General features: G+C 37.7%; 1 protein-coding gene across 7 annotated transcripts in view; it reads left to right on the top strand.

The window, feature by feature from the left end:
* Nucleotides 1-17,815, top strand: part of mical2a (microtubule associated monooxygenase, calponin and LIM domain containing 2a) — a 37,497-nt gene extending 19,682 nt beyond the window's left edge. The window contains exons 6-25 of one of the 7 annotated variants that reach the window (XR_533351.2): nt 32-187; nt 676-776; nt 1,210-1,467; nt 2,203-2,318; nt 2,418-2,544; nt 2,619-2,709; nt 3,148-3,295; nt 4,657-4,856; nt 5,214-5,320; nt 6,116-6,184; nt 6,272-6,406; nt 6,693-6,797; nt 7,237-7,506; nt 9,129-9,236; nt 9,801-9,981; nt 10,080-10,156; nt 10,248-10,338; nt 11,939-11,999; nt 13,104-13,208; nt 16,858-17,815. Coding sequence is in view for 6 of the 7 variants with exons in the window: in XM_017304174.1 (XP_017159663.1) it covers nt 32-187; nt 676-776; nt 1,210-1,467; nt 2,203-2,318; nt 2,418-2,544; nt 2,619-2,709; nt 3,148-3,295; nt 4,657-4,856; nt 5,214-5,320; nt 6,116-6,184; nt 6,272-6,406; nt 6,693-6,797; nt 7,237-7,506; nt 9,129-9,236; nt 9,801-9,981; nt 10,080-10,156; nt 10,248-10,646 (2,648 nt within the window). In the remaining variant the exon portion in view is untranslated. The other 6 variants (XM_008405305.2, XM_008405303.2, XM_017304174.1 and 3 more) reach the window with 6 other exon arrangements.
* Nucleotides 17,816-19,359: the final 1,544 nt, after the last annotated feature.

Below are 19,359 nucleotides of genomic sequence, written 5' to 3'. Positions count from 1 at the left end.
GCGCGTGTGTGTGTGTGTGTGTTTTTACCAGGTTTCAAAAGGAAAGAGTTCAGAGGTAAACTGGCAATCGCCATCACCGCCAACTTTATCAACAGGAACACAACTGCGGAGGCAAAAGTAGAGGAGATCAGCGGAGTGGCCTTCATTTTCAACCAGAAGTTCTTTCTTGACCTCAAAGAAGAGACAGGTAGTTTTGACCTGTATGAAATTTACAGATTAAACTGACATCATGACTTGATCTTGATGATGGCAGCCGTTGTCAAAATGTAACGTTTGTCTCTGGTTTTTCAGTTGTTGACTCTAGGTTGTTTTTATGACTTCTTATTGTGTTTTACAATGCAAAGCACTCTGAACTGCTTGTTTCTGAATGTGCGATACAAATAAACTTGATTGATTAAATACGGCTTAGTACAAATTAAACACCTGGTCCAAACTTGGTTGATCAGTAGTGTAGGTTTATTTTTAGCTAGTTTTGTGGTTTTTTTTTTTTTAGAAATGTATGGGATTCTGTAAATGAAAAATAAAAAAAGTACAACAAAAATAAAATGGAGATTAGAGATTTATGAATGAACAACTTTGACTGATGAGTCTATCCAATCATATCATAACAAGTAGCCTTCAAAGGTAATTTTTTGTGAAGTGTAAGAGTGTTAAGACGCTGCTATTTCTCTGCAGGCATTGATCTGGAGAACATCGTCTATTACAAGGACAGCACACATTACTTCGTCATGACGGCAAAGAAACAAAGTCTGCTGGACAAAAAAGTGGTCATCAATGTAAGTCAACCGTGTTTTCTTATCTGTATTAATTTTGATGGGGTTATTTTTGTTTTCAAGCATCATAGAAACAGAATCAGAAAAGTTGTTTTTGTGGAGCTTCTTCGGTGGCGTGTTTCTGAATTTGCAAAGAGCAAACCTCTTTTCTTTAACAAGACAAAAGTCTGGGTGGTTTCCTCCTCCTACACAGCTGACTGATGGCTCACAGTAAACACAGGGAGAGGAGGATTGTTATAACCTGTGCTCCACATGGGGAACAACTGCACTGACTTTGGCATGCCTGTGAAAAGCATCCAACTTACCCAAAAGGTGCAATACAACATGTTAGTGGTTTTGAAACCGTGGTACGCCTTGAATGTGGAAACCTTGTGTCTGACACAAAGCTAAGACTTCACTTTCTGGATTCTTCTCTTGCTCGTTTCCATTTAAACAGGATTACATGGACACTCAGATGCTGCTGAGCAGTGAAAATGTCAACCAGGAAGCCCTTCTGAGCTACGCCCGAGAAGCTGCTGACTTTGGCACCAACTACCAACTTCCCACCCTCGATTACGCCATGAATCACTGCGGGCAGCCAGATGTGGCCATGTTTGACTTCACAAGCATGCATGCGTCCGAGAACGCCGCTCTGGTCAGGGAGAGATACGGACACCAGCTGCTGGTGGCGCTAGTTGGCGACAGTCTGTTGGAGGTAAGGGAGGCCAAGGCAGACCAGACGCAGTAAATTAGACTGACTTCAGATGCTGAGAGCTTGAGAAATACATTAAATGATAAGTACCGGAGTCTGAAATGATCTGCGCCAGATAAACTGGGGTGATGTCTCTAAAAAAATAGAGGGTGGGGATTTTTTATATGCCAGCCTGTGAGTGGTTTATCTAATTTCTTTCACCTCAATTAATCCTGTTCTTGTCGGCAGATACATAGAGTTTTTTGTGCCGCTTTTTAGATGTTACAGTTGCCTGCAGGAACATGTGCAGGACCTCTGTCTGCTTTCACACTCAATGGTTATTAAAAAATATCTGAGATATCTACTGTGTGAAGTCAGATCTGTGGTATGTGACACGGCAAAGCAAAACATAGCAACTACTGGAGGAGTAAACGCATGTTTTTAAAATTCAGGCAACCTTGAAAAGTTAAAAATAAAAACATTGCACTCTTGTCCTTTTTTCCCCATGTCAGTTGCATCATAGTCCATAATTTTTGTGAGGTCATCAAATATGATTTACCCTCTTCAAACATCATTAACAAGTGACACCCAGTCATGCGTCTAGAGCATTTTTGTTTTGCATATTTCGGTACACTAAATTAAGCCCTACTCCCTTCTACTTCATGGAAATGTCAAAATGTCACTGAATGAACAAGTTTAAGTTAAAAGTTGTTTTGTTCCTGCCTTTATATAGTATTTGATGCATTTGCTTTGTTGCAGCCCTTCTGGCCAATGGGGACTGGTTGTGCCAGAGGTTTCCTGGCTGCGTTCGACACGGCCTGGATGGTAAAGAGCTGGGCTGAAGGTCGGACGGTTCTGGAAGTTCTGGCAGAAAGGTACATGCACATTCTGTCCTGAACTTTCTCATGGTGCTTTCGACTCTTCCCAAGTTCGCCTTTGCTTTATGAACACATTACTTTCTATGAATAATTTAGGGAGAGTATTTATCGACTTCTGCCACAAACTACTCCAGAAAACATTGCCAAAAACTTTGACCAGTACACCATAGACCCTTCAACTCGATACCCCAACCTCAACTCCTCTTGCGTTAGGCCTCACCAAGTAAGCTCATTTTCTCTAACCTGAACTCTCCAAACATGGAGATATATTTACTGTGATGCGTCTTTTTATTTTAGGTGCGTCATCTGTACGTCACTGGAGAGCTAAATTCCTGCTCCCTGGAGCGTGCTGCTACCATACGACGGCCTGTCAATCTCTACAGACGAGGTAAGTGTCAGAGGAGTCATCAAACCGGCAGCTGCTGACTCACCTCGCTGTTATTCAGGGCGCTGATTTTACTGATAGGACTTGCTCTCTTTTAGAGGGATTCTTTTAGGAATGCTGCTATAATTTCTCTCTCTTTGTTTTGCTCCTATTTAAACATAATTACATAATAATACATAATATGCATAAACTTTAGTCTAAGCAGTAATCATTTACAAACGGCAGACAAACACGTGTTACAATATGTATCTGATGATCAACAACACGTTCTTCAGACTTTATGAACAATCAGCTCCCGACACACACACTCACCTCAGGATTCACTTCCTTATTTAAAAGCACTCTGTCCCTTTTACCCCGGTATTACATAATTTTCTGATCCGTGTCTCTCTAACATTTTTTATTTATTTATTTTTTTCTTTTTTGATGTTTCTTCTACAGAGTCTGAGATCCGGCCGTCGCGGCTCCTTTCCTGGTGCCAGAAACAGACCGAGGGCTACAGGAATGTCTCCATCACAGACCTGACGTCGTCTTGGAGAAGCGGCATCGCCCTGTGTGCCCTCATTCACAGATTTAAACCCCAGCTGATGTATGTAGCACTGGCTTTGGCTGAAGTTTTAGACTTCAAGCCACTTATTCAAACTCGTATTGCACAGTTTGAAAAGCAGGCAGGCAATAATTTAACTACGTCTTTTATTTACACAGATGATAAAGGTAAACATGTTAAACTTCATTGAAAGTATTATGAGGAAAGGTTTGAAACCAAAGGGAGAAAATTAGGATTTATTGCTTCTAATATTTGAATGTTAATCACAGTTTGTTGTTGCCAGAGGAGGTCGCAAAGCTTAAGTAAGACAAAAAAAAAAAAACCAAAAACAAACAACAAATACCTGATTATCTTTGAGATTTCATTTGTTGCGAAGCTCACAAATTACGTGATCTTTTTTCTGCTAATTTAACTTTGCTTTCAAACTTTTAGCCTGTACAGTATGAAGGTTTATGTTTTTTTTCTGATGAAAGTTTTGCTTAGTTTTGTATTTTAAAAACCTTAGAACAAAGCAACAAAACCTGCATGTTAAGAGTTCTTTCTGCTACTTTTTTTTTGACAACTCCCTTTCTGTGTCTAAATCTGGAACTGAGGGGAAAACCAGCTCCTTTATAACAAAAACAAAAGAAAAAAAAAACGTACCGGTGTGACTGTAGATTAGTGCATTTAAAACCTAAATATATCCAGGCGACTCTTTAATTATCGCCTTCATTCCTTGGCACATGCACTTGCAGTTTTTGGTGGGCCTGTAAATTTCCAGGGACTTCTGGCGTTCGTCCCGTTTTTGTTCGCCTATCTGCAGACCTGTCAGCAGCACAGAGAGGGAGGGGAGCAGGTTCACGCTGAAAAGAGAAAGACTGATGTTTGTGTGTGTTGCTGCTAGGTTACTGCTGGCTCCTTTACATTTCTCCTCCTGTCGTCTACACACCATATTTGCATAAAACACATCAGAGCCGCTGTTTTATTTCTCTCACTGGTCATTTTTTTTGCAGCTTTAAACTTCTTATAAGACTGTAGGTTTAAGTAAAACTATGCTTCTGTGTTAAACAAAGCCATTGTGCTCACATTGACTTCCCATGTTCGTGTTATCCTACCCTCACTCAGCGGTAGTCACCTGACGTGCAGAAATGAAGGATTTGCCAGCAAATAATTCCTTCAAAGAGTCTCTATTTCTTGCTGCCACATTCCTGTCTGGTTATTCCTGGATGGACAAATGGATATTTAGGTCATAGGTAAATGGGTTACTGAAGGGACTGGGGGGTAAATGAGAACCACGAGTAGCAGGAAGATTTCTAAAACTCAAACCACATTATGATAAAAGTTCAACTGTCTCATCTAAATGTTCAGTTTCTGTGTCATTGAGTATTTTAGCTCAATTTATTGTTTCTCCTTGTTGTTATCAGAGACTTTGACTCTTTAAATGAGGAAGACCACGCCGCGAACCTCCAGCAAGCTTTCGACATCAGCGATCGGGAGTTCGGGATTCGCCCGTTCACTTCTGCTTTGGACTTGAGCGCCGGTGAGGAGCTGGACAAAACCAGGATGATCGCTTACCTGTCGAAGTTCTACGAACTTTTCCGTGGGACTCCTCTACCTTCGTCGGGTACGTGGCTCTGTTTTAGTTAGGATGCCCTGGAGTTTACATTCTTTTCACCGTTTTCTTTGTTCAATAATTTCTTAATTTGAAAAAGAAAATAAATTTTACGGACGGATAGATGTTTTGCAGTTCTGCCCTTTTAAGGTGTAGCGGCTTGAGAAGAATGTCATTGTGTAGTGAAACTATGCAGTCATGTACTCTGTGATTCTTGATTGCATGCACGTTTCAACAGAAGCGCTCTTTAAAGTAAAACGTTTCCCTACACAAATACTGGCTCTCGAGACAAGTCCTGCTGCTTCATTCAACATGCTTTGTAAAGGAAAAGCTTGTCTAATTTACTCCACTGTGTTTCTTGCTAAACAGCAGATTCCAGAAGAGTGGATGAAAACAATGAAGAATATCCCTCAGAGGAAGTCAAAGCTAATAATAATGATCTCAATCTTGCACTGACAAGGAAGCGGGTGCCAAAGGTAACAGAGATGTTTAATCTGCTGTACTAAAAATAACTTAGTTGTCCTAATTTCTACTTTTTGTAATTTTATTTGATTTTTTTTACATATCGATTTGTTTTATTCGGCGGTTCAGTTGCATTTAAACTTATAGACTGTGCCTGTTTTACACTCTTCCGCTAAAGAAGAAAACCCTCAGAAAGGTGGTTCTGCATCTCAAACTAGCTGCTTTCTGCCCACATTTAAGTGAGACATTGTGGACGCATCTGAGGGAAACGTTGACGTATATTTTTATAAATTACTTTCAGAGCAATAACAGCCAATTCTCAAATAAGTTAATGTTGTATATTTACTTTGAAGCAGTTGATTGTAATTTCAACGCAGAAGAGAAAACGGCTTTGTACGTTAAAAAGAAGGCAGGCATGTTAAAAAAGGTTTACAGGGATAAGTGAATGTCGCTGGTTGGAACAATTCAGGTAATCCACCTTGTCAGGAACATTTTAGATATTGTAAAATGATGTTGTGGAGTTTTATGTTCAGCCTATGAACCTTATAATTACGAAACGTTACAACAGCAAGTGCCTCCCATACAGAGCTTAATGCAAGTGCTGTCAAAAGCCTGCATATTTTTTTACTCCAGCAACAAATCACAATTCAGTACTGTACGGATTTGTTTTGTTTTGGTGAAACAATAGAGGGGGTAAATAATTACTGTGTCTTAAATGTGTTCATGCTCATTAAAAAGCATCTGGTGTGTTTGCTCAGAGGCGCTGCTGCAGAAGGGTGTCATTTTTTTCCGTTGTGCTCCGTTTTCAGGATGAGAAGAAGTCGGACGGTACAGACTCCATGTACAAAAGGAGGCGAAGGTTCTTCTACCTGGAGGAGGTTTGTTAGCACAATCTTTAGTCTATAAGTGCACGTGCACTTTGTTATTTTACTGTATTCCTGAGGTTTTGTTCTGCTCTTCTTCAGGCCACTAACATGCGTAGTAACGGCTCATCAGTCCAACACGAACGGGAACCCAAAGAAAACAAAGTTCGCTCAATGGCTTCGCAGCTACAGGCCAAGTTTGAAAACAAGAGCAGCTACACGTTTCAAAAAGCACAGGTAAAACACTACAACATGTCTGGTGTGCTCCAATGTTTTTGCTGCTGCATTTTTTAAAATTCCTTCTAGGGAATCTGAACATCTGACATATATCTTCAAGTGTTTTACACATTTAAGGCTATTTTCTCTTTTTGAACTCAGCTGCTTAATTGCAAAATCTTAAACTGTGCTCTGTTGTTTAGGTGTTAAAACTCTTACTTCTGGCATGACCCTTTTCCTCTTTTTTTCCTCTTTCCTGTACTTTTTCACTAACACTTCCCCAATCCCCCTCAAAACCCCCATGCAGTCAGACTGTGAGTCGCTCTCGGTGCTCCCTAATCTTAGTCAGATTGATCTTCGGCCTGTTGGGATCAGGTCTCCGGTCCTACCTAAGCCGTCTTCGATGACACAGGTACCTTCAGGTGGCACAGCAGGCCCAAAAAAGTCTCTGACATTTTTGTTTATGTTCACTCATCAGTACATGAAATCAAATATTTAAATTTATGTATTTAGATTTTTTTTTATTATTATTAGAGAATAATCCCAAACAGAAAACAAAGTCTTAATCAATTGTGGATTTTTGCCAGGTCAAACATTTGGACAGCAAGTTTTCAATCTCAAGGAAAGCAGTATTTGTTTGAACAATTAAAACATTCGCTATTCATATTAATTTTTGATCAGATTTTTTTTTTTAGATACAAAATCTAAAAAATGTCTCAATTTCAATGCATTTTTTTTGTGACTGTAGAGAACCACTTGCATGTTTTTTTTGTTTTTGTTTTAATAATCAACACACTCAGTGATTTTAGATGTGGATTTACAGGAGCTCCTATATGTACTATACCTTTCAGTTTGAAAAAAGTATCAGAAAAGCGGCTGAACAGTTAGCCAACCTTCCTCCAAAGACTCTGCCAAAACCCCAGCTCCGTCCTCAGCCCCAGCATCCATTTTTAGTCGTGAAGCTCAGACATGTTGATCAAACTCTCGCTGAGACGACGCCCCAGCCTGAGCGCGAGAGTCCCGAGCCCCCCGCGTCTCCTCCTCCGTCCTGCCGCTCTGCTATCTGTTTCATGACAAGAGTTCTGCATCGCCTCAGAGAGGTGGACGAACACGTATCTGAGGTGAACACTTTCTCCTGCTCTGCCTGTCTGTTTTCCGCTCTGTACTCTCCTTACATTGCTGCACGCTCCGATTCCCAAAAAAGGCCCCAGAGTGAATGATGATTGTATATTAAGTTCCCATTATACATTTTGGCTTGTGCAACATGCAGTCAGATGAAGTCAGCCCCCAATTATCCAGCTTTCCAGAAACGCCGAGCAGGCCAACAAACTTGGCTCGAATTTGTTTTACTGTTACAGTTGCAACAGCCAAATGCTTCTCATGTAAGCACATGTTGGCAGATTTTGAGTCACTATCTCTGTCAGTGCAATTTGTACCAGTGGAACCAGCATTTCTTCATTTGCTTTCATTGAAATATTTATGCAACCATTTCTTAAAGGAAGAAAGCCAAGAAATCATTCCTTTTTAAAAAATATGCAATGTTTTTTTTCTTTTTTACAATTTGCTCGATTTTTCACCTTAAAATGTAATGATGACTTTTTGCACACATTAAGAAATCACCTATTAAAATATGAATTTAGACTTTTCCATTCAATGCACTGGTGATGTGCTAAGAGATAACTTTTAATCGTTTATCTGTTTGAATGCAGTGCTTTTTCTCCTCTTCTCTATTTAAACTAGTTAAAACATTAAACTAGTAACAACTTTAGTGCACATTGGGTTTATGAAAGCACAGCTGTTACAATATTACTCAAAAGATCATGAGCAGTAACTCCATCACAAAGTGAAACACATTTTATGGATTAAATACGCACACAGGGATTTTCCAAGCTTTTACTTCTGTTAATTGTGGTGATTTTCTGCTTACAGATAATGAAAACACAACATTTAAGATTAGGACACATTATAATTTAATAAATTTAAACTTTGTATTTGAAAAGTACTCTGACACCCTGATCCAAAAGTTGGTGACAGAGCTCTATGTGATAACCAGGCCTTGCTTAGCACAGAGCCTGAAAGCAGTTAATAAAATAATATTAAAACATATTTGGTAAGAGATGCATCAGAAAATGTTACCTTAAACAATTGAGAGAAATATACATCAATTACCTGTGCTTGATTGAATTGTGGTTGTGAGCCACATAAAATTATGGACCACACTTTGGACACCCATAGCATAATAACACAGAAGTTTCTTAGCTCGCAACAGAGAGACAGAAATGATAAAAAGTTATATGTGAACGTATAGATGTCTTGTATCTAGTCTGGTATGAAAGGAAATCATATAAATATTTTCAATCAGATCTGTTTTAAATAACCCAAACCAGTTGAATGGAAGGTTCATCTGATTATCCATTAGTTTTCAACTTCTCTGATTTATATCTTTTTCATCCAATCACTACAGGAAACGTAACAATTCCTATAACAGAACATTACATAACTTGGAGGATCTGCTCCTCTGAGTTACGACTTGAACTCAACCAAATGTGATCTGCTGCAGCAACTCTTTGTGTGAGGTCTAAAATTAAAGTAATCAATATGTTGCTGAATGCAAAACAACGATTGTTTTCTTCTTGATGATATACACTCTTCAGGGCCACACAGGTGTTTGGAGTTAGTACTCTGTCTAGTTTGTTTGTGGGTGAATGTGAAGACTGTTGATTTTCCCTTTGTTATCTTATAGAAAAAAGCTCAAACCCAACAAGTTAGGGCGTTTCAGACAAAGAGCATAAAGGAAAAAGCTGTTCACCTTAGTGGACTGCTCTCAGGCGACAGTCCTGACGTTCTCAAGGTGATTATTGCAAATCGTGTGAAGCCTGCATGCATGTGTTTGCTTTCTCACTTATGAATTAATTTTATTCACTCGTATATATTTCCACGCAGTGTGTGTTCCCAATGTTTACACTCCTAAAACAACAACAACAACAAAAAAACGTATAATCTCGAGATAAGCAGTGTTGAATAAATGTTTAAATAGAAGTATTGGTGTGTCTGCATGACTGCTATTGTAGGATTTTTATATAAAAATTACATGTAAAAATTCTGCTTTTCTTCTGAGAGCTTGTTTTAAGTGCTCTTCCAGCTCCATATGTTTTTAATTTCAAGCAGCCCTCAGAGGAGAAGCGTGTGGTGGCACTTTGTGGGTTTTGGTGCGCCACCCAAACAGCCCTGTTTAACTGAACAGCCAGATGTTGGAGAGAAGCACCTCCATCAGCTACAATCCAGAAATTCATGTCAGCATAAGATCTGAACCCTGCAGAGCCATGGAGCATCCTCTGACGGCCGACGTTTCTTTTTTAACATGTATATTAGTGGCTCAAATAATGTGAAATAACGGCTTGCTTCTGTTTTCCAGGGAAGTTCGATAAGAAGGACTTTTTCCCAGTCGGCTGACAAGTGCTACTCTTGCTCCAAGCGCGTTTACATGGTTGAGAGGGTCTGTGCCGAGGGGGTCTACTTCCACCGGGAATGTTTCCGGTGCTCCACCTGCAACTGTTCTCTCCCACAGGGAGCGCATGCGTTCAACTCAGAAGAAGGTACGTGTCTTTGTGCATTTTTTTCATGTTGATCATGACCAACTTTCTTTAACAGGCTTCCTTAATTTTTATTTTATTTTTTTTAAATTTTTTTGTAGGGAAACTCTACTGCAAACTTCATTTTCATCAGCGCAACAATGGGACAAATCTGCGAAGGACTTTTTCTCTACCTCCAGTGAGTACAACGTTAATCAATTTTTATTTTTACTTTTCTAACATTAGCGTGGTAAAATGACCCAACATCTGTGCATGTCGTCCTCACTCAGAATCGGAATCGAGCTCAGGATCGAATTGCTGCAGAAGGAGAGGGCTCCCAGTCCAGCAGTTCGGCAGAGCTGGAGAGCCCGCCTTCAGCAGGTACCTGCACTTCGTTCATAAAGAAAAAGCTGAACTGGTCGCTGAGTGTGACGCGCGCCGTCTGTAACGCCCCCTGGTATCTGTCTCGCCGCGCTCGCATCGCAGCACAGGCCCTCGCCGGCCACCTGAGAGACAACGCCCATGACTACACGTTACTGTATGAGCTACTGAGCATGAGCTTGCCCCTGTTGTTTGTTTTGCAAGAGGTTCTGCTGCAGATGCACACTGAGACTGTTCCCGATGAGCCGAGCGCCTTGCAACCCACGCTGCTTTGGCTGCAAGAGCAGATCGGGCACAGGCTCATCTAGTTTCTCAACGGGCAAAAAAAACTGTTTTAATTTCAAACATTTCTCCACCTTACCACTAAATTAGTGGACCAGGTGCACACTGATTGAAATGCTATCATTGTACATGCATGGAAGCAGGATTTTGACGTTTACTCAATAGTAAAAGCATGGGATGCGTCTGTGCATCAGCCAAAGAGGAGAAAACGGATCAGTTATGAGGTGAGTGAATGCATTAAATCAGAATCAGTAGATTGTAGTCATTGGACCGACTTAGCCTAATCACCGTTACTGTAGATTTGCCCTAGCTAATAGCTGTTTCTGAAATCCTATGAGTCTTGTGATTGGAGTTATGACTCATGAACTCTATGCACTTTATTTTGGAGAATTGTTTTGTCCACGTAGCGATAAACTGTCACCTTGGACAAAATGTCCTCTCTCGTGTTCGCAGCTGTTGCAGCTTTATTCTTAATAAACGTATTATTTCGAGATGCTGGCAGAGTTGCGTTTTACTGACACTGTGGTAATTCTCTATTTGATTTTATGACTTGTTTTCATTCATTTTAGTTTTTCATGAATAACACCAGAGTCTACCACTGTCCTTAACTTTGGGGAGTGTTTTGCTTTATGTTGCTGCCATCTACTGGTGCCTCAGAAGATTGCAGCCAGACAACAGACATTCAACCTCAAGTTTTTTCACCTATTTTATGTTATTTTATTTTTGATTACCATTTTTAACACCCCCAATGTGTTTAATATGGTCATATTTACTTTAATCTGAACGCATGCTGTAAAGTGTTTGAATGTGTTTGCCATTTTATTTTTTCAAAGGACGTTGTTGAATAAACTGCAAACCTCTCTGACTGGAACCAACCAGCTGCTTCCTATAAAAGTACGCAGTCTAATGATGCTCATAGGGCACTTTAGATTTAGTTTCACATATAGAGATTTATTTGAAAATGATTGCTAACATGCAATGCATCTAAAGTGTTTACAGCGTGGTAAAACTTTATGTTTCGCTATGAGCTTTATAATATTTTGAACCTGCAACTGAATGTCTTGTTTATTGTTCAAGAGGAAAACGACAGTGTTTCAAAATGCCAAAGAACTTTTTTTTTCAGCGTGCAAAATGGACTCGTATAAAATATAATTTATGCATCTTTATCGCAAATGAATCTGTACGTTGTTGGCTCATTGTGAAAGTCGATATCATGTTTGCATAAACATTAAATTCTTGTGTGCATTCAGGTGTTTTATTGTTGTCCTTATGTTAGTGTCAGTGTTTCAGCTCCTCTTTCTCTTCTTTTATCACTCAGCTGACGACTTTTATGAAGCATTTGAAGCACACGGATGGTTAGGAGAAATTACGTTTTGAAGGTGATTCCCTGCATGGACACATGGTTTGTGCTGTGAACACTTCACTGTCGCAGAGTCTAATCTGAGTGGCAAACTGTGGAGTTTGGTTTATCTAAAATCATGTCTGATGCGCGGCTTCTGTGTTTCCAGTGTTTTATCAGTCCTTGATTTGCCTGAGGAAGCTGTTTATGCTAACTTAGCATGACTTGAGACTATGACACTCACAAGGTGTGACTTGTTCTAAACCAGAGCTTCTCACATCTTTTTATAATTGCTGTCCAGTTCCAAGTAACACCGCCTGCTAGGAGTTCTTAATTATTTCCCCCCATTCTCTTCGCTTTGAGAAGTTTCTAACAATGCAACAATGTAAACAAAAGGCCTATGTTGGCTGTTTGGTGCAGATTACCAATTTAATTGTTTGCAATTACCCTCCAATACTGATGCCAAAATTTAAAGCTGGAGAATTCAACTGAAGGAACTTCTTAAGTCCGAATTTCAAACTTGGAAACTGAGGTGTTCCTCACTAATCCTAAACTTTAGTTTTTCTGCCGTTCTGATGGTTTGTTTCTCATTAAATCAGTGGCAAACCCCCCTATCTATGTTTGTGGCTGCTGTTTGCTAACTATCTTGAATACTACAGAAACAACAACATTTTATATTGCATTTGTTTTTAAAATCGAAATGTTCCGTGATTGACTAATCAACTCATTACAACTCAAGAGTCTTTGTTCTTTGCACTGACTTGATGCTTTATGGCAAAAGCACCAAATGGTAGAACAATAAATTCATGACACGTAATTTTCCCTCAATTATTGAAATCACTTAATCTACACCTAATGGTTGTCATAAATAGCAGTTCATAACCATTCTTGACACATATCCATCTTTGTAAGACCTCAATTAATAATTGACCATTTAATTCTAAAAGCTGCAATGTAATTGACACACATTTTCACTGAGGAAGAGTGAAAGTTCATAAAATTACTTTTTTATAATAAGACTTTCTAAAAAACAAACAAAAAACAGTTCTTTATGTATGTATTTAGTTTACAAAATAAAACTAAACATTTAACAGTGCATATTCTCTGTTGAATTGTGTACATATTTTTTGCCTCCTACATTTAGAAGCTGCTGAAGAAGAGAAGTGGCTTCCAGGACAGCAAGTTACAGCTTAAGCATCATTATTTCTCATTGCTGATAATTTGGTTTTACAGAGATGTTAAACTGTCTGTAAGTAATCAGTTCATGTCTTCATCATCATTGTATGGGTGATTTTGTTGGCCTGCTCTGACCTAGTGTTGTACATCACATGGTGGCTCTTTTTATCAGATGACATATTTAGCAGCTTAGCCTGTTATATATTTTTTCCTTGACCAAAATTAACAAGACAATTCTTCATCCATCAATTTAAAAAACCCAAATCAATGTCAAAAATCACGTGCTTTCCGGATTCCTCGCCTGCAGTCACTTGTTCTGTCAAATTTACACAAAACTCTGAACATAATGAGCATAAAAATAAGGACAATGTGTAGTTAGAGAATCTGTACCAGTGAGACAAGTAAAAACTGGATAATAAAAGTTATAATATTCTAAGTTTTTGCCTCTTCTTTTTAACATAAAAAAACCCCAACTTAAAATCAAAATCCACTTATGTTTTGAACACTGTTCAGAAATGCACAAAAAACTCCAAGGGTTGAACCTTCACTGGTTCAACACAGCATATAAAAACACTTTTGTATCGTTCATAGAAAAAAGGTCCTTGACTTTGAAAAGAGATGATTTGCTATATGAATGAACATTTTGTAATTAATTTTTTTGCAACAAGGAAAAGGAATTCTTCAAAATTGGATTTATTTTCTTTTTATTTGCATCTGCTCATTTTTATTTGATTATGTAGCACATAGATCAATGAGGAACTGGCGTTTTTTCAGCATGAAACATCAGAAATAATTCACTGGCCTCCATGAAATCTTACTTAACTCAATACCAGAAGGGGGCGCTGTGCTGCATAATTGAAAATGAAAACGGTGCTACCTTGACAACACAGACATCAGATCGTCAATTTCTCAAAAATTGACGATCTGTTATAATAATCATAAAAACAAAATAGCTGTGAAGGAAATGAATCTTAAATGAGCTTATCAAAACTGTTTGAATCATTTTATGCCATAAAAATAATTATTAGAATTTTTAGATAGCCTATTTTTTCTAAATAATAGTTTCTCCTTTTATTTCACTACAAAGAAAATATTTTTGAAAAATAAATGTAATCCCTTCGTTTTACATCTTGAGGTCAGTCTGAAACAAAACGCTTCCCCTGATTTTAAAAGTATGAGCACAAGAGACAGTTTACAGCCAGAAAGAAATGTTTCCTTAGAAATTTATGTTTAAATACAGAAGAATAAAAAAATAAGTAATATTAATTCAGGCATCTGATTCTATAATAAAAGTGGGTTTGTTAATGTGTCTTTTCTTTTATGTACAAAATTGGACCGAACAGGAACTGATGCCGATTATGTTGCTAAATTATGAGCAAAACAGGACATTTTGTGTCTAAATTGTTTCTTATTTTTACATTAGAGTTTTCATATTAATTTCCAACATGCGCCACCATATTTTCTACCTGCATCAGGTGCAGAGGCAGTTTGTCGCTATGCTGATTTGTTGTTTGAGCAACAACATTCTCCTGCCCACAAAGAGCCATTTTGTGAAAGTAAAATTTATTGAAAAAAGCAATCTGTGCAAAAGTACAATTGTTATAAAGATGTACAAATAGAGTTCAGCGAACAAGAGTATTCACACCTCTTGAGATTTTTCACATTTTGTCACATAACAACTTCAAATTTCAGTGCATTGTTGTGGGAATTTTATTGACATAAAAAGCACATATTTCTGAAATGAAAGGAAGATAAAACATAGTTTTTACAAAGAAAATTCTGAAAAGCAAGACCTGAATTTTTATTCACCACCACCTGAGTCAGTGGTTTAAAGAACCACCTTTCATTACAGCTGCAGATGTTTTGGATTACATCTGTTGATTGTCCATCCTTCTTCGCCATTTTCAGTTTTATTCAATGGGGAGTATCTGTGAACAGCAATTTTGGAGTTCTGCTGCTTGGATTCATATCTGAAGCTATTTTCATATTTTAAGCAGCCCTATGTAGCTCTGACTGCATGTTTCTGAAGTTTCAGATCGCTTGCAGCCTTTAAAAGGTTTTCTCTCAGGATTCTTGTTGTTAACTTCATTCATCCTCCAGCCAATCAGTGATCAGCTTCCTTGTGCCTGTTGGAGAAAAGTATCCCCACTACATGATGCTGCCACCCCCTTTCAGGCTCGGGATACTGTGTTCATTTGTATAAAGTGCAGTCTTAGTTTCCCTATTACACTCTATGTTTGGTATGTAGGCCAAAAATAATTAGCTTAGATTTCATCTCACCAGAGCTCCTTCCTTCACGTTTGCTGTCGCAAACTTTGGATTTAACTTATTGACTTTCTTTCCATAAAAGCTAAATGCTTGTCTCTGCTCCAAAAATACCAGAGTTGGAAAGTACAAGACAAATAGTTGTCCAGTGTCTAGACTCTCCCACCTGACCATGTGGATCTCAGCAGCTCCTTTAAAGTTATTTTTGGCTCTCCACAGTTGCTACATTCATCGTGCTCAGTACGGTAGGTTGCTATAAAGTTAAAAACTTACATAGTGTTGCTACACGCAAGGGGCAGGGATTGTTGCAAAATCAGAGACTCAACACAGTCTCTGATTGTCGACCTGAATTTAATTTATGGGTAGCAGAAGGAAGGGGGGGATGAATGCAAAAACTATATTTATATTTATTTATATAGCAAATGCCTTGCTGCTGAAATGTGCTATACAAATAAATAAATTTAGATTTTAGATTTATTAAAGAAAAATGTGCAAAAGAAAAATGTCACATAAATTCTTTCAGAGACATGGGGACGGATCAGTGATTTAAATACATTTCTGGACTACTCATCCCTTAAAACGTTTTTGGGGTTTCAACACTAATAATACATACACGCACGCACACACGCGCACGCACTTACACACACACACACACACACACCACATCACACACATACATGCACACACAATAAAAACAGGAGTATTACAAAATTATATTCTGTTATTCTGTCATGTTGATGGTAATTTAGAACATGCTTAGCATGAGTTTTATTTAATCTTTAGATATTTCTTATAAATCTTATATTTGTACTATTTGCCTGGTATGTGTTATCAAAAATGCCTGATAGGTGTTTGATGAACAACAACAAAGTTTTTTGAGATGGTTAAATCATAAAATAAAAAGTAGATTAATTTTCACCGAAACAAACGATTTGTTTTTATATTTTTGCAAAATGTCCAGCAGAGGCAGAGATAGGTTTGCTTTGTTGTGTTTACCTCTGCAGAGTCTAATCTGTTTACTGACCTCTCACAACTCGTCCATCTCTTTTTTTCTTGTTCAATAAATGACTTTTTCTTTAAATGCATAAAGAGTAGAGGAGAAGAGAAAACAGGCCGCACAGTAACTATGATTAACCTTCAAGCAAAGGAGCAATCAGTTTGAAAATTGCATTGAAATTACAGAAGCTGTGAAAGTTGATGAAAAAACTGGAAAAAACTGGATAGTGATAAATCTAAAAATAAAAATGTCATTATTTTTGCACTTTTACGCAAATCACCCTGCATTTAAAAACAATTCATCAGTCAGAGGAGACACAAAACGCTGCCAGAGTTAACAAACAATGTAAATGTTGGGCTGAAAGTCAAAAAGCAGCTGGCATTTCACTATTTTCCTCCATTCTGAACACTACACAATTCTGTTTTTTTAGTGAGTGCAAACTTCTGGCTTTACTTTGCAGATTATGAACAAACAGAAACTAGAAGAAACTGGACAAAAGAAGCAGCAGAGAACCTCTCGCTCTCATGTTGCCACACAGGAACATCAAGAGTGGTGTCATCCAGCGCCTCCGTTCCGCCTACTGCATTTAACCTGCTGACATATAAGTGGAGCTGTGCTGGCTGTCTTTAAGAGTGTAGCTGCAGCTTCTGCTGGTTCGACGGCAGAAACAGCTGCACAAATAGGGCCAATACTAAAGCTAATTGCTAGAAAGGAAAATTAAAACTGAGATTGTTTGGTTCTTCTCATCTACATCTATCTTAGTCTAGGAATTTTTAACATTTAAACGACCATCTTGACAACAATATGGTCTTTGTATTGAAGAAATCACAAACTACAGAGGGCATAGTGCAAAAGATGATCTTTTATGTTTTAATTATTTTCCTTTTTTTTTTCTTTTTTTTACCCAAAGGAATGGTTTGGTTGGTTGTACTTCTGTGACTGCAATAAAAATTATTGTCAGATTATTTAATTTCTTTCTCCTATTTCCCTCCTTTTTATGACTTTATGTCAAATTTATTAACATATTTATATGTCATCCTAACAAGAGGAGCGGGGAGATTTCTTGAAAATATTGTATTGTTTTGAATGCCTTCTCATGAGATTCTGTTTTCCTTATTTTATTTCTTTACAGTTTTTTGTACAGTTTTGCCAGACCCAGTTGTTAACTCATGCTCATGTTCAACTAAGTACATTTGCAACAAGAACTGAAAGAGAAATTTCCTTATTTGTCTTTTTTTCTTTTGGTGCCAAATTGACAACAAAAAGGAAAAGAGTACAAAGAAAATCAGAATTATTTCAGGTATTTCAGGTATTTGAATGAAAAGGCAACATATTACAATGATTATGTTTGTTTACTTAGAAGCCTGTTATATAAAACTATGAAATCTATTTTAAGCTCCAATAAATTGCAGAATTGCTATACAATGTTGTGTCTATTTCCTGTTTACTCTTCCTTATTAAGATGACAGATCTTTTTTTATTTCAATGGCAATTTTGGCAAAACAAAAGAAATTAAAAATACTAATTTGAACTTAAAAGAACATCTGTTTCTTGTTTTTCTCAATTGATTAGATACTTTATGGTTCCATGCCCCCAAGATTTATGTTTCTTCCTTTACTCAGGAGGCTTTTTGCATCTGTGGTTCCACAAATTGTTCTGCAATTCCATAACTCATCACTGGATGCCTGTGAATGTGAATTTATTAAGTGGAAAAATGCAGCTCAGGATCCTTGAAGAAGTTAAAAAAAAATTAAATAAAATGTTTTTGGACATGTCTCCTGGATTCAGCTGGTGCTGGGAACCTCACACACATAGCTGTAATTGCATTTTTAAAATCTAATCAAGAAGGACAAACATGACAGCCTTCAACACAACCAAAGTCCTTCAGATTTCTCCTGTGCGCCTGAAGCAAAAAAAAAAAATATTCCATCAACCTGCTCAAATCATGCCTCTGCAGCACGCCGAGTAAGGTAGAAAAAATGCTGTTCAGTCTTGTGCATTGTTGCTTTAGTGCTGGGATTTTATCGTTTCAATTTTGATCATTTTCTCCATATAGGTAGGCAGAAAGACAAATAATTGCTGCGCATTATGTACTGTACATAGTTGTATAGAAAAGCTATTAAAAGAAACCGTATTTCTGGTAAATGGACTCGAAATGAGGACGTGAAAATCAATTTAGATAAAAATGTCACGGATTATTACTTTAATTGCATTCCACATACTTGTCATTTACCAGTTTTCAAAGAGGAATGAAATATAGCTTTCCTTAATAAAGCAATTATATTTCTGAACTAAATTATAAAAAAAAAGCTGATAAATGATACTAAATTCTGGGAATATTTTCCACTGCATCGACTAATTGAAACATATTTTAATTGTTTTGCATAGTGTTTTTTAAAGGATTTTAATAATTAAACCGTGCATAGAATAATGCTATGTAAGTCATCTGTAAATCAGAAAGAGGTGAACTTTCTCTACGCAATGTGATTTTTAATTACTTGCATTTTTTTTTTTCCTGAGGAAAATCAGATTAGAGTCATGTAAACATCACCGCCTTTTCTCATTTTCTGTTCAAAGATCTTTTTAACGTCTCCTGTGGGGGTTTGCTTATAAAATTCAACATGTATGTGAACGTCTGTAGCCGCAGATGCAGCCCAATCAGCTGAAAGAAGTCTGGTTTTCGTTCTCAGTCTGCTGATGTGCTCTGATTTACATCAGCAAAAGAGGCTTTCCACAAGGACGGATGCAGCAGTCGGAAAAATGGGACTCGTAGATGAAAACAATAGATGAGAGGGTGGCACTGCTACCCTTCCTTCCATTAAATTATTTTTCAAGATTATTAATTCAAGTGGATGAATAAGGAGAATAGATATTACAGTGATGGGCCAAAAAGAATATTTTAGGAGACCTATTCCAAATCTTTTGATACGATTACACAAGATGTTTTTCTTATGTGTGTTTT

The sequence above is a fragment of the Poecilia reticulata genome, linkage group LG3 (assembly GCF_000633615.1).
Source record: "Poecilia reticulata strain Guanapo linkage group LG3, Guppy_female_1.0+MT, whole genome shotgun sequence".
NCBI lineage: Eukaryota > Metazoa > Chordata > Actinopteri > Cyprinodontiformes > Poeciliidae > Poecilia > Poecilia reticulata.
This window is presented reverse-complemented; position numbering and strand designations above follow the sequence as displayed.